This window comes from Anser anser, assembly GCF_964211835.1.
Source record: "Anser anser genome assembly, chromosome: 5".
In the NCBI taxonomy this organism is placed as follows: domain Eukaryota; kingdom Metazoa; phylum Chordata; class Aves; order Anseriformes; family Anatidae; genus Anser; species Anser anser.
Window position 1 is genome coordinate 42,327,627 of NC_139725.1, and position 19,595 is coordinate 42,347,221.

Here is a 19,595-nt window from a genome sequence, read left to right on the forward strand (position 1 = left end):
TAACTGCTACATAAACCTCCCTCAGGAGGCTGAGCCCCGAAAGGCACCGTGACTGAGTCCTGTTATTTCACTTTACTGGAATATGAAGAGCTATAATCATACACACCTTATCTTTATTACCCACAGCAAAATCTACTTTTCCTCTCTTCAATAAGTCGTTAATTCAATAAATCGTCAAGCGATCTTGCTTGCCAGATCTACAAGCTCTAGGAGACTCCTTAAACAAGGAGCAGCGCAATCCTCATGCTTGGTAGCGGTTTGAGCTGTCATAAAATGAAGTTCAGAAGCCCAAGTCAAACCTGTGCTTGGCACGCGCACACCGAACAGCCACTCCGACAAGTCTCACAGCACAATCAGCCACTGCAGGGCACGGCAGCTCTTCGGCAGCTTATCGGCCATCTGCAGTTTTCATTCAGAATACACAGCTACGTACTCTGAGTACAGAGAAAAGGTCAAACTGAAGCGTTGTGGGTATTCATAGTCTATTTAATAGTGGGACACCAAAAAAAAGTACTACACATTTTTCTAGAGCACATTAGGTTTTGACTTAAGCAATTGCAACGGATGCAAGAATTTCTCAAAATAGTCTTCTATAGTCTACAATCCACATTTTACCGTATCAGCCTAGTAAGTCATACCGTGAAATACTGTTTGTGCTAACTGGTCTGGTGGTCTGATCGTTACCAAAGCATCCTTCCGCCCCCCACCCCTCCCCACCCAAAAAATAAGTTGACAAAATTCAGCCAAGAAATTACTGTATGACATTTTAGACTCTTTTGTTGACCTAAACACAATGGGAGCTACCAGTTATACACAACTTATAAACGATTGTTGCATTTTAAGTCTAGAAATTCTCATGCTGATACAACAAAAATATTTTATACAGTGATCAATTTTTAATGCTTTATTCATTAATTAAAAGAATATACATTTAACATAAACCATACAACATCAGTCATCAATTCAAACATTCAGCTGGTTTCCTTACATTTTCTGTCAGGAGTTTATTTTTTTTAATCTGATCACATTTATAAGATAAAATCTCACCACATCTGGCATATACACACACTGTGCCAGTGGATTCACTCTACTGATGTACATATAAAATCCGCATGGTATGTGCTCACTGGAGACAAAACAGCGCACACCTGTCAAAAGGTCATTTTAATATAAGATGGTAAAACCATTTGTAAAACACATATAAACTTTTTCCATAAATAGAATCATATCTGGACATCTGTTGCATAAATTGTGTTTTCCAAAGCTTACAATATAGCAGCCAGGTCTCAGCACTGCTGGGCACCCACGTTGGCCACTTACTTTATTATTGCAGACTGTCCTTTAAACATTAAATGCACAACATTCGTACCACTTAAAACTGGGGTCAGGTGGAAGTCTCACAGAGACCACGTCTGTACCGCGGTTGCCCTGAAACAGTTAAATCGGCTTTTAAAGCCTCTCAGATATAACAAGATTTTAAAACATACTTCATGGAATGTTCTTCATGCATCATAGCAGCTCATACCTGTGATAGAACAAGCTTTGTATTTGTTTCCTTTCCTTCCTTTACATTCACTATTCACAGTGAAACAGGTGCATGTTTGTTAAGAGTTCTGAGGTTGCTGACTGAGCCACAGCACAGCTGTGTACCACAGGTCGAAATTCGACCTTATATATTACAATCTAGCAGTATCTGGCTGGCCAGAAGTTGGCCTGCCCCTGCCAGCATGTGGGCACTTCTTCGTTTTTAATCTATTCTTTGGCAGCTGACACAGGCGCTGACAGAGAAAATCCAGTGACTTGGTTGCTAGGGATTTCACGACTAACGTTTGTTTGCAGGTGTATACCTTTGTATTGAAGTCTTCACTGTTATGCTTTTACCTCATCGGAGCGCACGTTCTTGGTTTTTTTCCCTTACACTTTGGCCCAAAGCTAACTTTTAAGGAAGATGACAAAAGATGAGAATAAACTAGGAGGAGCTTACAAAGAATCTGAAATACTACAGCTTATGGAGTGCATCTGGAAGTGCGGGTATCCAAAAAGCTAGTGTTTCACACCACTGCTTAACAGAGCTAAGAAAAACCGACATCGGCAGCAAGTCATGCTTCGTAAGCTGCATGGGAAATGAAGCAAGGTGAGAGTCTAAGAATGAACAGCCCTGGATAGACTTCTCTTCCTTTTAAGCCTATTAAGTAGCACGCTACCAGATTAAGCAAACAATGACAGCAGAGAAATCCGCTGGGCTATGGATATGGATATTAAAAACAGTTGGCTCCTGAGCGCAGAACTCCGATATAATAGTGAAATCATTCAAAACACAGTTACTCAATAAAAGTAAAGTTAGCCGGCAACCTCAGACAGCCTTTGGCTGTATCCCGGTAAGGTTTGGTAGACAAGTCCATTAACCGTGAAAACCCTAAACACTGCCACTTTCAGCTTCTAAACCAATACCCGACTACGTTCTTTGATCAAGAAGTAGAATACACATATGTAATTCTATATAGCTAATACTGATTAAACACAGCACAAAAGGGGTTAACTCACGCTACTGAAAAAACATAATAGGACCCTACTTGCATATGTAACCACAGGAATTGTAAATAAGGAGCTAAATGCCTTCACTGAAGCTTTGCATCTCTCTGTAAAAATGACGAGTTGGCTCAGTGAAGACACTGAGCAGTTCTATGTCCATCACTGCATGCCAAGGCCGACCCAATCCGAGAGATACTTGCTCAATGAGATTATGCACCGGATCCACGTCCTGATCAGCCAGTTCTCCTTGGTCGAAATCAATGCTTTCTTCTGTGACTTCAAGAACTTTCAGATCAGAGCCACGAAGACGAGCAATTGCAATAAGATTATGAGCCCAAACTGTGTAACCTATGGGGAAACAAAAAAAAAGTTGCTCTGTAACTTCACTCAAGGCATTTTTTACACAAGTATTTAATGCCAGAACATCTTTTGGCATCTTCTGTCTGGCAGAATCCTCCTCCCGATTTTTTGTTGTTGTTGCAAGTAAAAAAAGCTCAATTTATATGTTGAATAAGGAAGTATCAAAAATATTTCAGGTATTTTAACAAAGCTTTTCTACATCTATTTTTTTCCACTATTTACATTGACTTCTTTCCTACAAATTAAGTTGTAAATACAACTTCAAACCTTCTGTGATCTACTCAAAAATAAATCACATTAAAGAAGCGACTAATCAACTACTCAAGTTAATATATAAAAGGACCGTTTTAAAACAGTTTCAGCTAGAAAAAAAATAGCTTTTGTTGCATTAGAGGTGGACTTAGTAGAGGAAAAAACAAACAGAAGCCTCTCCAGGAAATAGGTCATACCAGCGCAAAAAAAAATAATCTACATATATCTTGTTATTCTAGCTGAAACTAAACATAATTATAAAGCTTCCCTCTCTTCCCATTAGCATATATTAGCACCCCTCTTCCTCTTTCAAAACACTCGCAGCTACCTGCTATTTTCCTACAGTTTGCTGTATCCTCACTAAGGCAAACGCTGAGCTCCTCCCTGTCCAGGTACAAAACACAAACTATCTGGGATCCTCCCTTTTTTTGGGAGCTCTGCAAGCCAGCCCTTCTACTGCAAAAGAAAAGGCTCATTTCTGCCTTCACCGTCATTCTCACAGGCACCATGCCTCCTGGTGGGATGCCCACTCAGAGGCTAAGGCAAGCTGCAGTCTGCACAGAATTTGTGATGGGAAAGTTAGCTGCTGAAGGAATCAACAATGGAAGTAACACGCTCTACGTCCTACAGACTTGCAATAAGACAGCTAATTAAAGAATGAGAAAACCTGAAGTAATAGATTAAAGAATCTTTCATTCCATTTTTTCCTACTGTTTTGTCTCTAAACTCTCCTGTAAATATGTTGCTCAAGGTCCTTTTTTTAAGAAAGAAACCCTGCAAATACCTAAATGGCTCCTTTCTAGGATATTAACCACTAAGAATGTATGAATTCCTGCAATTTACACTGGCTGATACTTTACCCCTAGCACAACAGTCATGGAAGATGAACCTGCAAGGCTGCAGGATATTAAGCCCAATGGAAAACTGCACCTTTATGAATTACATTCCTATCAGGCTCGGAAGGAGCTCACAACACCTTACAGTTGTCTTGACTGTAAAGAAAGTTACTAAAAAAAGCCTTGAGAGACGGTACAAGAATAAAGGGGAACAGTAACCGCAGCCAAGTCCCCTGTGCCATCCCTGGGGCTCAGGTACACAGCTTTTGCTGCAACTTTTCACTGTCAGATTCTCTGTTCTCTGGGAGAACCGCCTTCTTCTCAACTTAGTCTTATTTTAAATTAACTCTTTCAAAACGTTTTGCCTGAAGTTTCTCAGTAACCTCCCAGCAGCAAGAAAAGCCTGTGCCCAGCTGAAGTATTTCCGAGGTAAGAGGCAGTGATCGCTTCATCGCAGTTAGCACTGAATGACCTACACGCCACGAGCAGCAGTGTAGTTTTTCCTTGCTGGTAGAAATGTCAGCTTTAGTTTTGCTCAGGGACAGAATGCAACCGAGGATCTCACAGGTAATACAATACGTCTACAACACACACAGCCTTGGAACTCCACACAAAGTGTCCTTCTCTTAAGAATAAAGGGCTCCAGCCCCGCTGGATGGAGTGGCTCTTTACTTACAACTCCTGATCACACCACTCTGACTATCCTACTGTCCCCATCTCATCCCAAAAGACCACACACTCCTCACACTGCTCCTTCATGCTGCAACAAGTATTGAATACCCTTGACTCAATTTCCTCTGCCCCTGGAGATGCTACCTTGGTGGAACGATGGTACGACTTCCCATAGGAGACAAAGAATCATGAGCTATCCGAGAAGAATGTCCTTAGGACGTGTTCTCCCTTCCTTCTTTGGTCACTGCCAATTGACAGCCAAAGCTATCTGAAAATTAAAGACTTTTTCAGAGCAAACTAAAAGCAAAAGAGGGAAAGCCAAAAACCTGTGGAAAATACTGGAAATTGAAGAACCACCACTTCTTGTCTAAATATAGAAGAAACCTGTGCCCTTACTAATAGAGCAAGTTATGGCTCCTCGAACAAATACACCCTTTTAATTTTTCTTTCCTGAAGAAAGCTTGATAGTATCACAAAAAAATACAACAAGTAGCACCAGAGACCATTGCTTGGTAAATCTCAAAAAACAGAAATGTGAGGATAAGATGCTGTACTGAAGCATCACAGCATTCTAGATCTTTCCTCATAGCCATATTTTTCTCACCATAACTACTCAAGAAGAAAGGTGCTTGTGCTACACCACCTGAGAAGTCACATTCAAAACTTAAAGATGAGGTGTTTATAAGGAGCTTAGCTACCTTCTACAAGTACGGGAGAAAAGAAATGGGAAAAATCTGGATTTCAAAATCAGAGCAAGGGCGATGCCTGGCCATTCTCTCCTGCAGGTATACAAAGAATCTCTCCAAAGAAGGAAGATTCAGTAAGAATCACTTGATTACACAGAACTGTAGAAGGTGTGGCTCTCCCCATGCTCTGCACAGAGTAATATATTCTACTGAATAGACATGTTCTGTTATTAAAAGATACTTACACTACTTTATGATCAGGTATTTTATCATCTTTTAAAATTTGGATCAGATTAGAGGAATTCCCTGTGGTAGAAGGACAACTTAAGTTTTGGGTTGTTTGTTGTGTTTGTTTTTCTTTTCTTTAAAAAGGTCCTAAAACTTTTATCCAAATGTTAAAGAAGCTGCTAAAAAATCTACTCTTTACAGAGTGGCACTGTCATATGTCAATCTCCAAAGTCTGCCAGTGAAACTACAAAGAGGAGACCACTGGATTGATTTTCTCCACTGATTTTCAGTAGAAGACAGTGAAAACCTTTTCCTAGCAGATACAACAGAACCTTCTGCCTTCAACCGAGATCCGGATGTACCATCTCTGCTGCTGATGATCTCTCCTGTTTGTGCTGAGTAACTGGGAATTCGCTCCTGCAAGCTGCCTGAGGAAATGGGCATTCACTCTCACGCAGCAGAACACAGAGTCATCACTTAACTCATTCATGTATCAACAAGTTTGGTCTTGGTAAGCCAATTCCAGCACAAAAATAACTACTCTGCATTATTTCAGTTTCAGGTGCCTCACGTGTGCCAAATGATTCCATCTTCTAACAAGTACTATACAGTTTACAGAGCTGAATATAAATGAGCACTTATTTGATTTGCAATTATACAGCAAATAGGTGGGATAAACCTAGCTCTGTATTATTAGTGAAACCAATGCACTCAGCAAGACAACCTCCTCTGCATTATTTTTTCCCCACTCTTCAAGTAGAGAAGTCTCAAATTTTGTTCACTGCCTTCATCTGCTGCCAAGGCCTTACCGAACTGGTAAGAGACTTCCTCCCTTCAGCCCTGGGGCACTGAACCCACGTTATTTACACAAACAGGAAGCACAATCATCTAATCTTAACAGCCCGTGAGCTCAGTACGCACAGCAAGCACCTACAGTGCTCATGTTCACATGCCCAGGCACCTGGTGGAACGGCACAGCGCAGGCCACTTTCAGGACAAGCCTCCTTGAACACTCAGTTTGTAGTTATCCTCTGTTCTGTGAGCAGCCTAACAAAATCCTGCGTGACCTCTCATGAAAGGTTAGTAAGCTACAAGAATGTTTAGAACACATACACAAAAATCTTCCTATTTTCAAACAAAAATACCAGTAGAAGGTACAACAGCTTGTACAGCAACGGCATAGCAGACTTTTGAACAGCATTCTTACTAAAACACGTAATTAGGAAGGCTGAAGCATTCTAAGCATATCAGTCACATACTAAGCTCATGCAACGTATTACCTACCATGAACAGCTAGGAGAGACAGTCTTGTGCACCTCCAGGCTAATAAGACAAGTGGATCTTCATTCAGGTTGTCGCTAAGATCTGGGAAGCCAGACATATCTATCACATCATTCATTAGTATAAAATGAGTGAGGAACTTGTCATACTGCCTGGATATGAGGTCAACAACAGCTCCTGAAACACAAGTGATGTAGCTGTCAAAGTGAATCCTCTCTAGGGGGATACTGGGCTTAAGAATCCTTAGCATATCATCACTCTTGACATCAAAAGCCATTATGTAGACCCGAAGATTGGTGCTGTTGCGTGTCAGCGCCTTCCAATTCTCATCTTCTGGCATGCTGTCCAATGACTTGTGCATTATGGAAACACTGTGGACCAGGAGAGACAGTCGATGCAAAGGCACATGGTTGCTATCAGCCAGGACTCTTGCCATTTCAGCCGTAAAATCACAGAAATCCAAAGCGAGCGAACGCAGGTTCACAAAACGCTCCAATTCGACTGCAGTGATAAGAGTGGTATTACCAGGGATGTGGTTGTCCAACAAGCTCAGGTGTTCCATGGTGTTGGCTATGGGGTTTGATAAGGAGGCCAGTGATGTGGGAGTTACTATTTGCAGCATGAACCCACAAGACAGCCATTTCAATTGCCTGCTATTGCCTAATATCTCTTCAAACAGCTGTTGTATTCTGCAAGTAAACAAAACAGACAACGATGCTGTTAAACATGGTTTAATCCTACCAATTGCTTACCATTCTATTTATTTTTTTGTTCAAGAATTATTCTTTCATTTATGGCCTTATTCTGCAGAAGGTGCTACTGTCAGAGCTCTTGTGAACTACCAAGGTTAGAACCCAGCACGCTGCAGCCTTCCCACCATGCTTTAACCACCACTACACTTAAAAGGTTAAAAACTGTAAACTATCTTGAAAAAAAAATAAGTACTTTGATTTTTCCAAAACAGTGGTGCACTATGACCCTTCATTTCATACTTCTCAGCACAGATCCCGGCACGCATTAACACCCTCCCACATACATGTTAAGGTCATGCAAGGAAGAAAGCCCGTAATGCTTTAAAAACAGTTCTTAATTTTTCAAACAGCTTTTCATAGTTGCTAACCTCTCTAGTACTGCAAATTCAATATGGAAAAAAAAAGACGTTTTCATTGAAAAGTTGGAGAAGATTGCCTTTGAACATATGTTAGAATGATAGAAACCAATTGCTTTATTTTCCTCACAGGGTAAGGAACAAATACCTAAGAAGATTCTTGAAATAACTCTAAATGTACAGCTGATTGGATTCTCATTGTCAACAGCTTCAAGTTTTACCAAAACAGCTTGGACCTGGTAACACGTCAAACCCAGATCACCAGTGCCAGAATCTTCTGGCACTGCTGGAATCCTCATGAGATTTATTGCACTGTATGATTATAACACGCTTACTCTGATGCATCCTACCTCTCCTACCCATTTATTGTTTTAGTGCAAGAATGTTCTTTAATTTAGGTATTTAACTCAAGAATGCATGAAAAGTATTTTAAAGTAAGATTTTGAATAACAAACAACAATAGTATGGTCAAACCCTACCTACTCCCTTGAAAGAAGTATTTTTCAATCCTCCTCCCTCACCTACTGAAGCTCCAAAGAACCCTCTTGCCCCAGTGACAAGTATTCTTTGAGCACATACTTTTTAGGACACATATACAGACATGTTTGATCTCAAACCCCGGCCAGCCAGAAGGCACACTCAGCATTTAAGGGAAGCAACTGAGCTTCAAATGTGCTTCAAATCGGGTACTGTTTTCCATAGAACCCCTTTTCCCTTATTGTTGTCAATCTGTACACATTTTATATATTTAAGCACAAAGCAATTTTACAAAGCTGTTATTCTTATCCACCTATCTTTAATCAAGATACCATCCAGACAAAATTAAAGGCTCCGTATCCTGACTGACAGCAGAGAAACACTAACACCTTAAGAGGGATAGAACAAGGGAAAAAGTTATAATTCTCAGAGATTTCCCCCCGTTTCCAAACACGTGTCACTCTGACCTCCTGAGCCAGAGGTGGCTTTCTGTCTTTAGTAACCCTCAGGGACCTCACTTCCACAAATTTACCTAGTCATCTCTTTAAAACAAGTTTTTGCAACTGTAAAAGGCCTGACTTCTCTTTGGAACAGTTGGTGTGGTTGTCATATTTATCAATTATATATCTCAATAGTTTCCAACATTTTGCCTAGTACAGTCATCAGGTTTATACACACTGCAGATCTTCTAGATTGTCTCCAAGTATAGTTTTTTCTTTAACTGAGGACTGGCAACAAAAACTAAACAACAGGTTAAGACTCACAAATAATGCAGTTTTGCTATTTTATTCCTAAATTCTTTTGGAGTTCAGATGAGAGCTGTTTGATCCTGGCAATGTTTGTTTTGAGTCTGTTTCTGCCAAAGCTTAAATTTAAGGCAGATTCTCTGATGATCCCCCAAAGGAAGAGGTTCTACCACAGGAACCTCTCTAATTTCTCCCACAATGAGCAAAGGCTCTTCTCTCCCTGCTCTCATCACAGTAGCTTGGAAAGGTGATGTAACATTTACAGCAATGGAATCCTTTATTTTGTAATAGTCCAAGCAATCAATCATAATAGTACTAGTGATATTTAAAGAGATGACAACTCAATTTTGACATGCTCAGTAAAACATCTATCATCCATGCCTTACTACACTAAGATTTTGTTTTAATTGTGTTTCTGTTATGATTTAAATAATTAGGCTCAGAAGAGCACTGTTTGAGTATTCATGCAGCTTAAACAATGAAAAGTAATACCAATTTAATGCTATTCAGTTCACACTGAAATATTTATGCTCATAGTTAGACTAGTGCTGATAGGCTGCCTGTCCATATATCTTCAGAAAACTTTCCAGATGCCTTTCCCCAGTTCATTGCCAATTTAATAAAAATAGATAGACATTCAACATGTCCGTGTAGAATATTTAACACCGACTGGTTTTTGGTTTGCTTTAAATATCTGCTTTACGTGAGGCTGGACAGGAAGAACAATAAAAACCACCAGCTATTTATTCATTTTAACAGATTTTGAATACGTTTTTCAAGCATCTAATAAGGGGTTTTCCTCCCCTGCAAATTCTTACATGCATCCTACTTTTCATAAGCAGACTGCATCTAATTGGAGTTTGCAAAAATAGTCTGTCCATTTCTAGAAAACATTAAGTGAATTCTTAGAAATTAACATCTATTTTATTATCATACTTTTACTTCAAGTACCTAGCACGTAGTACAATATTCATTGTGACATACATAGGACTACCTTAAAGCTCATTTACACATCTGACATTTTAGCAGGGTTTAGTACACAGAACACAAAATATGAGCAAAGCTCAGCACATGCAAGACAGCAAGTTAGCACAGCGACACCTCAACAAGTGTACTTCATCAGTCCCCTTTGCTCCTTGTAAAGAGCAGTTAATGGGATGTTCCCCATCTGCCATAAACCTACTATACTGGAGAAAACCACCTCAACAATAAGAACCTCAAAATAAATTACTATTACAATTAATGCCAGAAGTGGCACTTTCAGCCAGAGGACAGACCAAAGGCTGACTAACTGTTTAAGCCCCAAAAGTCCTGACAGGTACCGAAGTACCTTGATGGCCCTGAACAGGAAGCAAACCTATTAGTAAGGCCCATTTGTTTAATTAAAGACCACCAATCAATACGTTTTGTTTAATACGAGGAGCTAAACTGCTTCTTTTGGAAACCAAACTATCTAAGCCACGTGGAGCAATCATGGAAACATTTCAGGAAACAAAACTTTTACACATATACCCCCTGCTCAGCTCAAGACAAATGCATTGTTTCTGATGAACTTCCACACAGTAATGAACTGAGGTCTAAAGAGCATTTTAGGAAGTATCCAGGGACACATACACAATACAGAAAGAGAAAAAGCATTACAAAGCCATGTATTGTACATGCTGACCACTGCAGAAGTGTGATTTTGGAAACATAATCCAAGGCTGCCTCTCCCCCAGGAACAACCATGGCTCTGTGCTAGCTGGGATTTCACCCATGGCCCATTTCACTCATCTCAATGCTACGGACTTGAGGAAGTGTTGTGTTTTCTTCCCTGTTTGGACTGCAGGAAGTTCCTGAAACAGCTACTAAGGCTTATCACCATTTGGGTTCCCAAACCTTCAGCCACCAATAGCATTACCTCCACAGGTTGCCCAGCGTCTTGCAGTGTTAGCTGCCAGCATCCACGTTTTGCAACTTAAGAGATGCAAACACCTTACGGCTTCTTAGTCTTGCCTTTTGCACTTGGCATTTACTTCCTGAAGTATATGCTGCTAGAGCTGATGAACTTGAGAACACTGAATAAAACACTGCCAACTTTCCTTTAATTTAGAAAAGAGCTAGCAGGTCCCAAAATACACTGCTTTATTCTAGCAAAAACAAACAAAAAAGAGGTAGCATTTATTTGCTCATTCCAAAATGTGCAAAGGTCAATATTCGTGTAAAAGACTAACTTCAAATTAGATAGTAAATGAATTTTGAACAGTTCGTGGCAATGAAGTATGCATAGTAATTTTTGTTATTTGTTTGAAGAAATATTTAATTGTGTGCTCAGCTGAGCAAACATCTGCTTAGATGGTTCTCTTTAAGCCCCTTGGCCATGATTTGCTTATGTATTTATGTTTTCACAAAGGATATGAAAAAGGAGCTTTTACCAAATCAGCCTTTTACCTGCTGACAGCACTACAATACAAATCTTAAACAATTTCAAAATGCAGAGGTTAGAGTAATTTAAACATAAGGGAATAACAAAGACACATATCTGAATTCACACTGATGTGCAAATTTAAGTCAGGACCAAACATTTAGTTTGACAGTTGCATTCACATACGTACATACAACTGATAATATATCTAGACTAGTTCTAAAAAACATTTAAAAATAAACGGTAACAATTTAGAGTGGCTGTACTTACACCTCTCTCCAGCTACTGGGAGTATGTTTAAGCTGGCACAAATTAAAGTGATCTATATGGAAAGTTTTAGAACTACTAAAACTCGTTCGCTTAGTTAGCATCACTCTTCAGGAACAATTTATTCCAGAAGTCAGTAGCTTTTTAAACTGTATTTCACCACTTCCAAAAAAACACAAACTAGTTATTCTAAGTAAAGACTGTACAGTAATGTAATTATGGCAAGCTAAAATACACCTCTGAGACTAAACAAGCATGCCGTGAGCTAAGATCTTTCAGGTATTCTACAAATACCTAACCTAGTTTTATGAGACAACTTAAAATAAGTTGTCGGTTCTTATGTCCTCTTTCAATTTTACTTGCTACACGTATTTCACAAGAATTGAGGACATCGGATTACTTCCTTCTCTCATTTTTTCCATGTACAGCAATGGTAGAGGTACTGGTAAATCCCTGCTCCTCCTCCTGTTTTGTTTTCCTTAAGTTAATATTGTTTCTAGAACACAATGAAAAGAGGAAAGGAAAGATTCTCACCCTGCTGGGAAAGGGAAAAAACAGGCCACAAAACCAGACTACTTCATGAAAATACTAGAAACAAAAAAAAATTAACTCAATTTAAGAATTAAATTCTCATCCTATTAAAAAAAAAAAGTTCTCAGTTACGTGTTTCAGACATGAAAATACATTAACTATTATTTTAACATATTTGACAATTTATAAATATAACTTACTGCTTAATCTTTTTGCCATCAGGATCAACCTTTCCGAGGTATGTATTTGATATACTTCCGTGCTGCTGCAGAATGCTTATATCCCCAAAGAGACTTAACTTCTGGAGGTTCCTACAAAACAAAGGAACAAAAAGGAATTTTTATACAAAATTAAAACACCAGAAGGAATCATTCTGGATAAAACAAGCACAGGCAGCAAGAACGCATTATTGCATGGAACATGTAACCTCTTCTGGGAAGCATCCTTCTGCCCTGGAATACAGGCATGTATGAAACTACAGGAATTGAGACTGAAGCATAAAGGGGAAGAGGGATATACAAACTGCTGAATCCAACTGTAAAGCAAATACCAGTTTTTAGTGACCACAGAGGAGTATTTTCAGCAGGCCATCACTATCAAGAAGACTTCTGGCAGCACTTTCACATACTCTTTAATTCTTAGTACTTGTGTATTAAATTTCACAGATGGAAACATCAAATACCTGCTCCTTCCTAACACTTAACACTAAGTTTAATGCCCAAGTAGAATGCAACTGCTACAAGCCCTGCCTGAGCACTTACATATTGCAACTGGGTTACAAATGGGGGCCCAAACCTTCCTCAACTGAGGCAACACAAACTTCAGATGAAAGCTGAGCAAAAAGCTCCTCACCCCCCAAACAGTGTTTGATTTCTGTTACATTGAAGTAGGAAATATCAGAACAGCTTCTACTATCAGCCAACGGAAGAGAATTACCGGTCCACCATGACACAATTTAAATTTCTAGAAGGAATACCTAAAAAGTGAAAGAAGAACCTCTAAGTTTACGCTGGACTTGTCTCAGTGTGCTAGACAGCCAGTTTCCCTTTCCCCAGCACAGTTTACTTCTGACTTGCATCTTTGCTATCCCCTAAAAAAAGATCAAACAAAAGATACGAAAATGACAGCAGCTTTACAGAAGCTGTTTGTGGCTTTTTTTTTTTTTAAACCGACTGTTTGCAAGTTGTATGCTAATACTTCAGACCAACTTTTAGGAAGATGCAAAACAATCACAAATCTCAAAGCCTAGGGAAGCTCTGGTGCCAGTTCCCTACCTCCCCAATATGAGCAGATGTTCTACCAACAGAAGAAAGCCGTCAAGTAGTCAAGTTTTCAGTTTATGAATTGCAGGCTATAATTGGTACTGAGCATAAATAATCATTTACCTGTTTTGAAGTATGAAATAACCATAGACTAGTTCCCCGAAATCTCTCCACTGTCTCACCTGCTACTTTTCTTCTACAGGTGAATGAAGACCCGCAGGCTTCCTATCAAGTCAGGCAAATACTGGAGCAAAACACCCAGATTTTACAACAACCGTTTCAGAAATTCTAACACTTTAATATTTAGTGTTTTAAATACAGGACTACTGTAGTGATACTGGAATATAACTGAGCCCCAACCACACTCACAATTTTCTATAAATCTGACTAAGCCAATGCCTGATCCTAGCTGAAGAATAAGGTTGGCAGGGAAATCTGAAGACACTGGCAACACCACCGAGAGTATTTTGTGCTTTTCTATCGCCTACAGCTTTTGAGGAAAGTCTGGTGCGGCAGGGAAAGCAGCAGAAACATGCACCTGGTGTGCAAGGCAGTGCTCACAGCCAATACTATAATTAGGCTTTTATCTTCTGATCTCAGGGACTTAAATCTGAGAGCTCAGACAAAATGCAACCTTCAGAACAATTCTGATTCACCTGCATACTCACATCCCATGCAGGTCTTGCTTGGTGCCGCCCAGACCCCAGTGAATGTTGCTGCAGACAAGCGTCAATTTTAGAGCCACTGAGCTACAGGACGTACAAAACACAATTTATTGGTACCCCCCAGGTTTCCTACATCTACCTGACTGCCATTCGTGCACTACAGAGACCCAGATAAAGTTCTCCACCTCAAAACTTGGCCAATGAAAGCATCCAATTATTCTTCCATGCACAGCACAGTTGTTACCATCACAGTCCAAATGAGTATTAGATTTTTGTTACTATTTGTAGTACCCTATAATCTCCACGACATTTGGCTCACCTCTCATCCTTATTTCATTGGGTTAGTAAAGTCACTGCTGTTTAAACGAATTTATTTGGGCTTTAACTGTCATCTTTTGCTGAAAGTCCTAATGGCAACTTAATCCTACGTTCTATGTATAACCACAGCTGGGGAAACTTCTCTTTTGTATTTAGTATTTTTTTAAAATTAAATATTAACCATTCATTTTCCACTAGCTCAAAAAGCATACTAAAGGTACCAAGCCTCTTACTCTGCTCCTTCTTCAGGTTTGGTGGGTCTCTTTGAACATCCATTCTCCACCTTGCAATGCAAAAGGAATCAAAATGGCCTTGCTTAGATTCAACAGGAACAAAGTGGTAAGGCACATATTGCATTATTAAATTCCTATCCCCCATCCCCTCCAGTTTCAGCTGCCTGCTCAGGCTGACAGAAGAGAGTTATTAGAAAGCCCCAAACACAGATGCAGTCTCCTCTTTTGAATGATTCACACAATTCTGGCAACTCCAAGGTAGATACCACACTTCATTTAAACTCCCAGGTTTACTACAATCTGCATTTTTGTTTCCACAGCAAAGATCAAACAAGTCACACAAGCGAACACGCTGCAGATGAAAGGGGGGAGGATCAATACCTTCCTGCCCTCCTCTGTAAGCAGCCAGAGGAGAATCTCTACTTCAGGCCTTCACAGTTACATTAAAGAGCAGTCTCCTGCTGATGATCAGTCCCTGCCTATTAGCTACTGAAAAGCTACTAACTAAAAGCTACACTGAAATGACTCACGGAAAGTTTGTCACCCTCCCACCTGCCTTCCTGAACTTAGTTTTGAAAGACCAGCTTGTGAAGGCACAGATGATTAGGATCCCTTAAGAGCCAGTGAGAAACAACTCCTCCCTCCTGAACAGAGGCACCCCCCCAGTCGTTTTTTTTTTCTTTTAATAGGAAGTAGAATATCAAGTGTTTAAATAATACATTTTTATTTTGCTTCACTTGCTGTCAACAGAACTGCTTGTGGAAAAGTTACAGATCACTGTAAACATCACTCCAGTACATTTTAATTACAGAAATTACAGAATTATACAACTCCTCTTGGTTTCGGTGCTATTAAAGCAGTATTTAAGAGTAATATGCTGCCTCTTGCAAAACGAAGTTTGTGTCAACTTGAGCTCTACCTCAAATGCATGAGGGACCTTGAACGTACCTTTGCGGATGCTGAGTGCCAGCAGAAATACCTATCATAGCGTTATCAGGTGTTTTGAACTGTGTGCCTGCAGCTGAGTTTATTTCCTTCATTCCATCAGAATTAGCAAAGGCCGCTCCAAAATATTTTTCTAGAGACTTAACGTGCAGAGTTGATTAGAAATCAGCAGCTTTGTACTCTAGAGAAAGTACTTTTATTAGCAAAAAAAAAAAAAACCACCACATCATCATTCCCCTGTACCCAAGAGGACATCCAGAAATTGCATTACTTTTAGTCATTACTTTAGTCTTTTCTTAGGTCCTGTGGTATTATAAATCCTCAAGGAATTCTACAGCCATTTAAAGAACATTTTTTCCTGAAAGGAGGGGGTTGTTACTGTATTGTTTAATAATAGATTTAAAAGCCTACAACAAGATTACGTAGTTAAGAAACGGCACACCATTTCACAAAAGCAGATTTTTTCCTCTCTAGTTTTGAGGAGCAAGATGGAAGTTCTTTGAATTTCTCTGCCAAAAAAAGCTATCATAGGGGCTGACAAGAGTTATGAAAGAATCATCCTGTTTTAAACTTAATTCCGAAAGGAATGCATTTACTGTGATTCAGCCACTGGCCAAGTTAAAAATGCTGCTGTTCCCTTTATTTTGGAAATTACAATACCTATCCCATGTACAAGAACACAAGAAGGAATTAATCATTACCCTTGTGCTGCAGAGCAGAGAAATAAGGTGAACAGCCTGCAGTCATTCCACAGACAAAACGAAGCATCAAGGCAGGTGACGATGGCTCTGGCTTAGAGGTGAGAACCGAGCAGCAACTTGGCACATTACCATTCCTTCACACCTCCTTCCAATCTGAAAACCCTACTTGAAAAGCTAAAGGACAATGTTCTACATGCAAACTAACCAGTTACCTTGGAAGGAAAGACGAGGTATCAAACTTAAAGCCTTCAGAGAAACAAATACGTTATTCAAAACGTAATTCTGAGTAGACTCCTGAGTGCTTAATGTAAATCCCCCACGCATTTTTCAGTTGCTCACCAAAAAAAGACCCTGCTGTAATAACGAGGTACTGTGTGTTCCCCAGTCAAACCTGATTCATTTCAAAACAAAAGAGCAGCGTGCAAGCGATTTGAAGACATCAGGAGAAGTATAGTAATGCAAAATCCTGTCCCAGCTGGTGACTTTCCACCTCTATCTTACCGCTGAAATTACACTTATCTCCAGAGAACAGGTAGTGGAGAAACAACTACTGCTGCTAGTATTTTGCTGCACTCTCAGCCACGCTGTACATACAAAATCTGTAGAACAACTCCAGAAAGCAGTGTCCCTGCAGAAGCTGCTGATAAGGCCACAGAGAACGCAAAAAGTAAAGTATGCCAGGAGCCTTCTCACAACACGTTTGACAGCCTCGCATTTTAGTGAGACGGCGGAAAAAAACATTCCTTTTTTATTATTATTTTTCCCCACGAAACTCCCAGGCAACACCTCCTGGGGATTCTCGCTATTTGTTTCAACCTTCCAAGTCCATTTGGCGGAATTTGCCTCCGACCTGATCATCGCCAACACCACTTAAACACTTTTTTCATTCGGGACATCAGTCAAATTTCCCAAAAATCCGACAGTTTAGGCGAAAGCTCCCCCTGAAAGGCAGGAGAAGGCTGGCGGAGGCGGGTAGGACCCTCACCCCGAGGGCTCACAGGGCAGGAACCAGAGGCAGATAAAGGTGAGCTGTGGCCCAGGAGCAGCTCTCGGAGGCCAGGCTCCCACCTCCCGGCCCCGGCAGCTGCCCCAGGGGAAGTCCCCGCCGGGCACAACGCTGCGGAGGAACTGAAAGCGAGACCTCACACGCCCCATTTGCATCGGGCCAAAACCGGCCAGGAATCGCGTTTAAAGCCCTCTCGGTGCGGTGCAAGCCCGAGGAGCGGGCAGGAAGGCCCCGGCCTGCCCCCCAACCCCTCCGGAGGCCAGGAGGAGCGGAGCGGGGGGCTGCCCCCTGAAGCAGCCGCCCCCCGCTTTCCAGGGGGTACCCGGCACACCCGGTCACTTTGCCCTACGGCTGGGCGAAGCCGCAGGGACTCGGTGAGGAAATAATAAACCGTTTTCTGTGAAAAACTACCCCCGGCCCGCCCCCCCCCCCGCCCCCCGACCGCTACCTGTTGTTGCGGACGCTGCTCAGGACGCACAGCACCAGCTCCAGGTATGTCCGCAGCAGGTCCAGCCAGCGGGGGCACAGCGGCGGCGGAGCCTCCCCGGCCGCCACCGCCACCCCGGCCCCCGCCGCCGCCGCCGCCGGGCCCTCGCCCCCCGCCGCCGTCACGGCAGCGCCGGGAGCCCCGGGGGCGGCGCTGGGGTAGTTGTCGGCGGCGAACTGGACGCGGAGCTCGCGGACGAACCAGCCGCACTTGCGCATGAGGAACTCGAGGCGCGGGCGCTCGGCCGGCGAGACGCGGAGGCTGAGGCGGAGGCGCGGCCAGAGGGCCGGGTAGAAGAGGCACTCCCGCCAGTGCGAGCAGGCGGCCGAGGCCCGCAGCCGGTCGGGGCCAGCCAGGAAGGAGAAGATGTGCACCACCAGCTCGCTGGGCAGGGAGCCGGCGCCCACCGCCTCCCCGCACACCGACATGCCTGGAGCCGGCCCGGGCCCTGCTGCGGCGGCGGCCACGGGCGGCGGCGGCGGCGGCGGCCCCGGCCTGGCCTCGGGCTCCTGCGACAAAAACAACAACATCAATGACAAGGCGCAGGGGGCGGGCGCCGGCCGGGACGCGGCTCTGCCGGGACGCACCACACCGAGATGGGGGGGGGGGGGGGGGGGGGGCGGCGGAGCGGGCCGTACCACCGCCCCCCTGCACCGGGAGGGGGCCCGCCGCGGGGAGGGGGGGGGGGGGTGAGGGAGAAGGGCCGGGCGGAGCCGCGCTTTGTTGCAGCGGGGAGGGAGGGGGAAGGCGCGGCGGGACCCCCGCGGGCACGGAATGGAACGCGCCGCCGTTCGAATGGCAGGCGGGGCCGGCCCAACGGCCTGCGCGGGGTGGGGGGGGTTAACCCCTCCCTGCCCGCCGGTCGCTGCCGTGAGGGGCCGGGCACCGGCCGCGTCTCGCGTCCCTCAGGGGCCTGGAAGCGGCCGGGGGCGCCGCTGGGCGCGCAGGCTTTTAAATGCATCAAAGCGGAAGTTAATTGCAATTATAACGCCTAAATTGTACGGTTTTAAACGCTGTACTGGCAGGGGGTTGGAGTAACGCACGGAGGTTTGCAGAGCAGTGCGTACTGGGTCGTAGGGAAATGCAGGCGTGAAGGAAAAATACAGATGCACCGACACGCACAAAGCCTGGGCTCCCCTTTGTGTTCCAAGCAGGGCCCCACTCTAAATGGGTTTAACCCAACCGACCCTAAAATAGCCCCGTCTCGTTCCTCCGTCACTGCCTCACAGCAGAAGTGAAAAGAAACAGCATCGTTTCTATTTCCTCGTGTCTGGTCACGGGGAAACGCCACCAAGTCTTGTTTCTCCTTGACCAGAGGGAAGGATCCCAGAGGGGCAGGTGTTATTGTGAAAGTGAGACAAGGAAATTCCCCCCTGGACAACTCCCAGCAGGGACCAGGGCTGCTTCACACACCTGCGTGCATGATCTGGACCTGCGCAAGCTCCTCGGTAAGCGCTGTGCAGATTCCCTGCTCAGATTAGGCCACATTTCCCCAGGCAGTCAAGATGCTGGAGATGGAAACCTCTGAAGCAGCTGAACTCAGCTGGCCTAGAAGGATGCAAATGAAAGGAACCTGTGCTCCTACACGTCTCCTTATT

General features: G+C 42.9%; 1 protein-coding gene across 1 annotated transcript; it reads right to left on the reverse strand.

Moving 5' to 3' along the window:
• Positions 1-889: 889 nt before the first annotated feature.
• Positions 890-19,546, reverse strand: FBXO33 (F-box protein 33). Its single transcript, XM_083838669.1, has 5 exons — positions 19,411-19,546; positions 17,959-18,506; positions 12,581-12,691; positions 6,851-7,536; positions 890-2,880 (listed from the first exon to the last, which is right to left on the reverse strand). The coding sequence occupies exons 1-5, from the start codon at positions 19,483-19,485 to the stop codon at positions 2,609-2,611; spliced, it is 1,692 nt and encodes a 563-aa protein (XP_083694795.1). The 5' UTR covers positions 19,486-19,546; the 3' UTR covers positions 890-2,608.
• Positions 19,547-19,595: the final 49 nt, after the last annotated feature.

Bases quoted from the DNA above. Each gene is read 5' to 3' on its own strand.
- FBXO33 (XM_083838669.1), bottom strand. From the start codon at position 19,485: ATGTGGCCTAATCTGAGCAGGGAATCTGCACAGCGCTTACCGAGGAGC. The intron at 7,537-12,580 runs GTAAGTTATATT...GTTTACTTGCAG, and splicing joins GATGGCAAAAAGATTAAGCA to AATACAACAGCTGTTTGAAG. The intron at 2,881-6,850 runs GTAGGTAATACG...GTTTCCCCATAG, and splicing joins GTCTCTCCTAGCTGTTCATG to GTTACACAGTTTGGGCTCAT.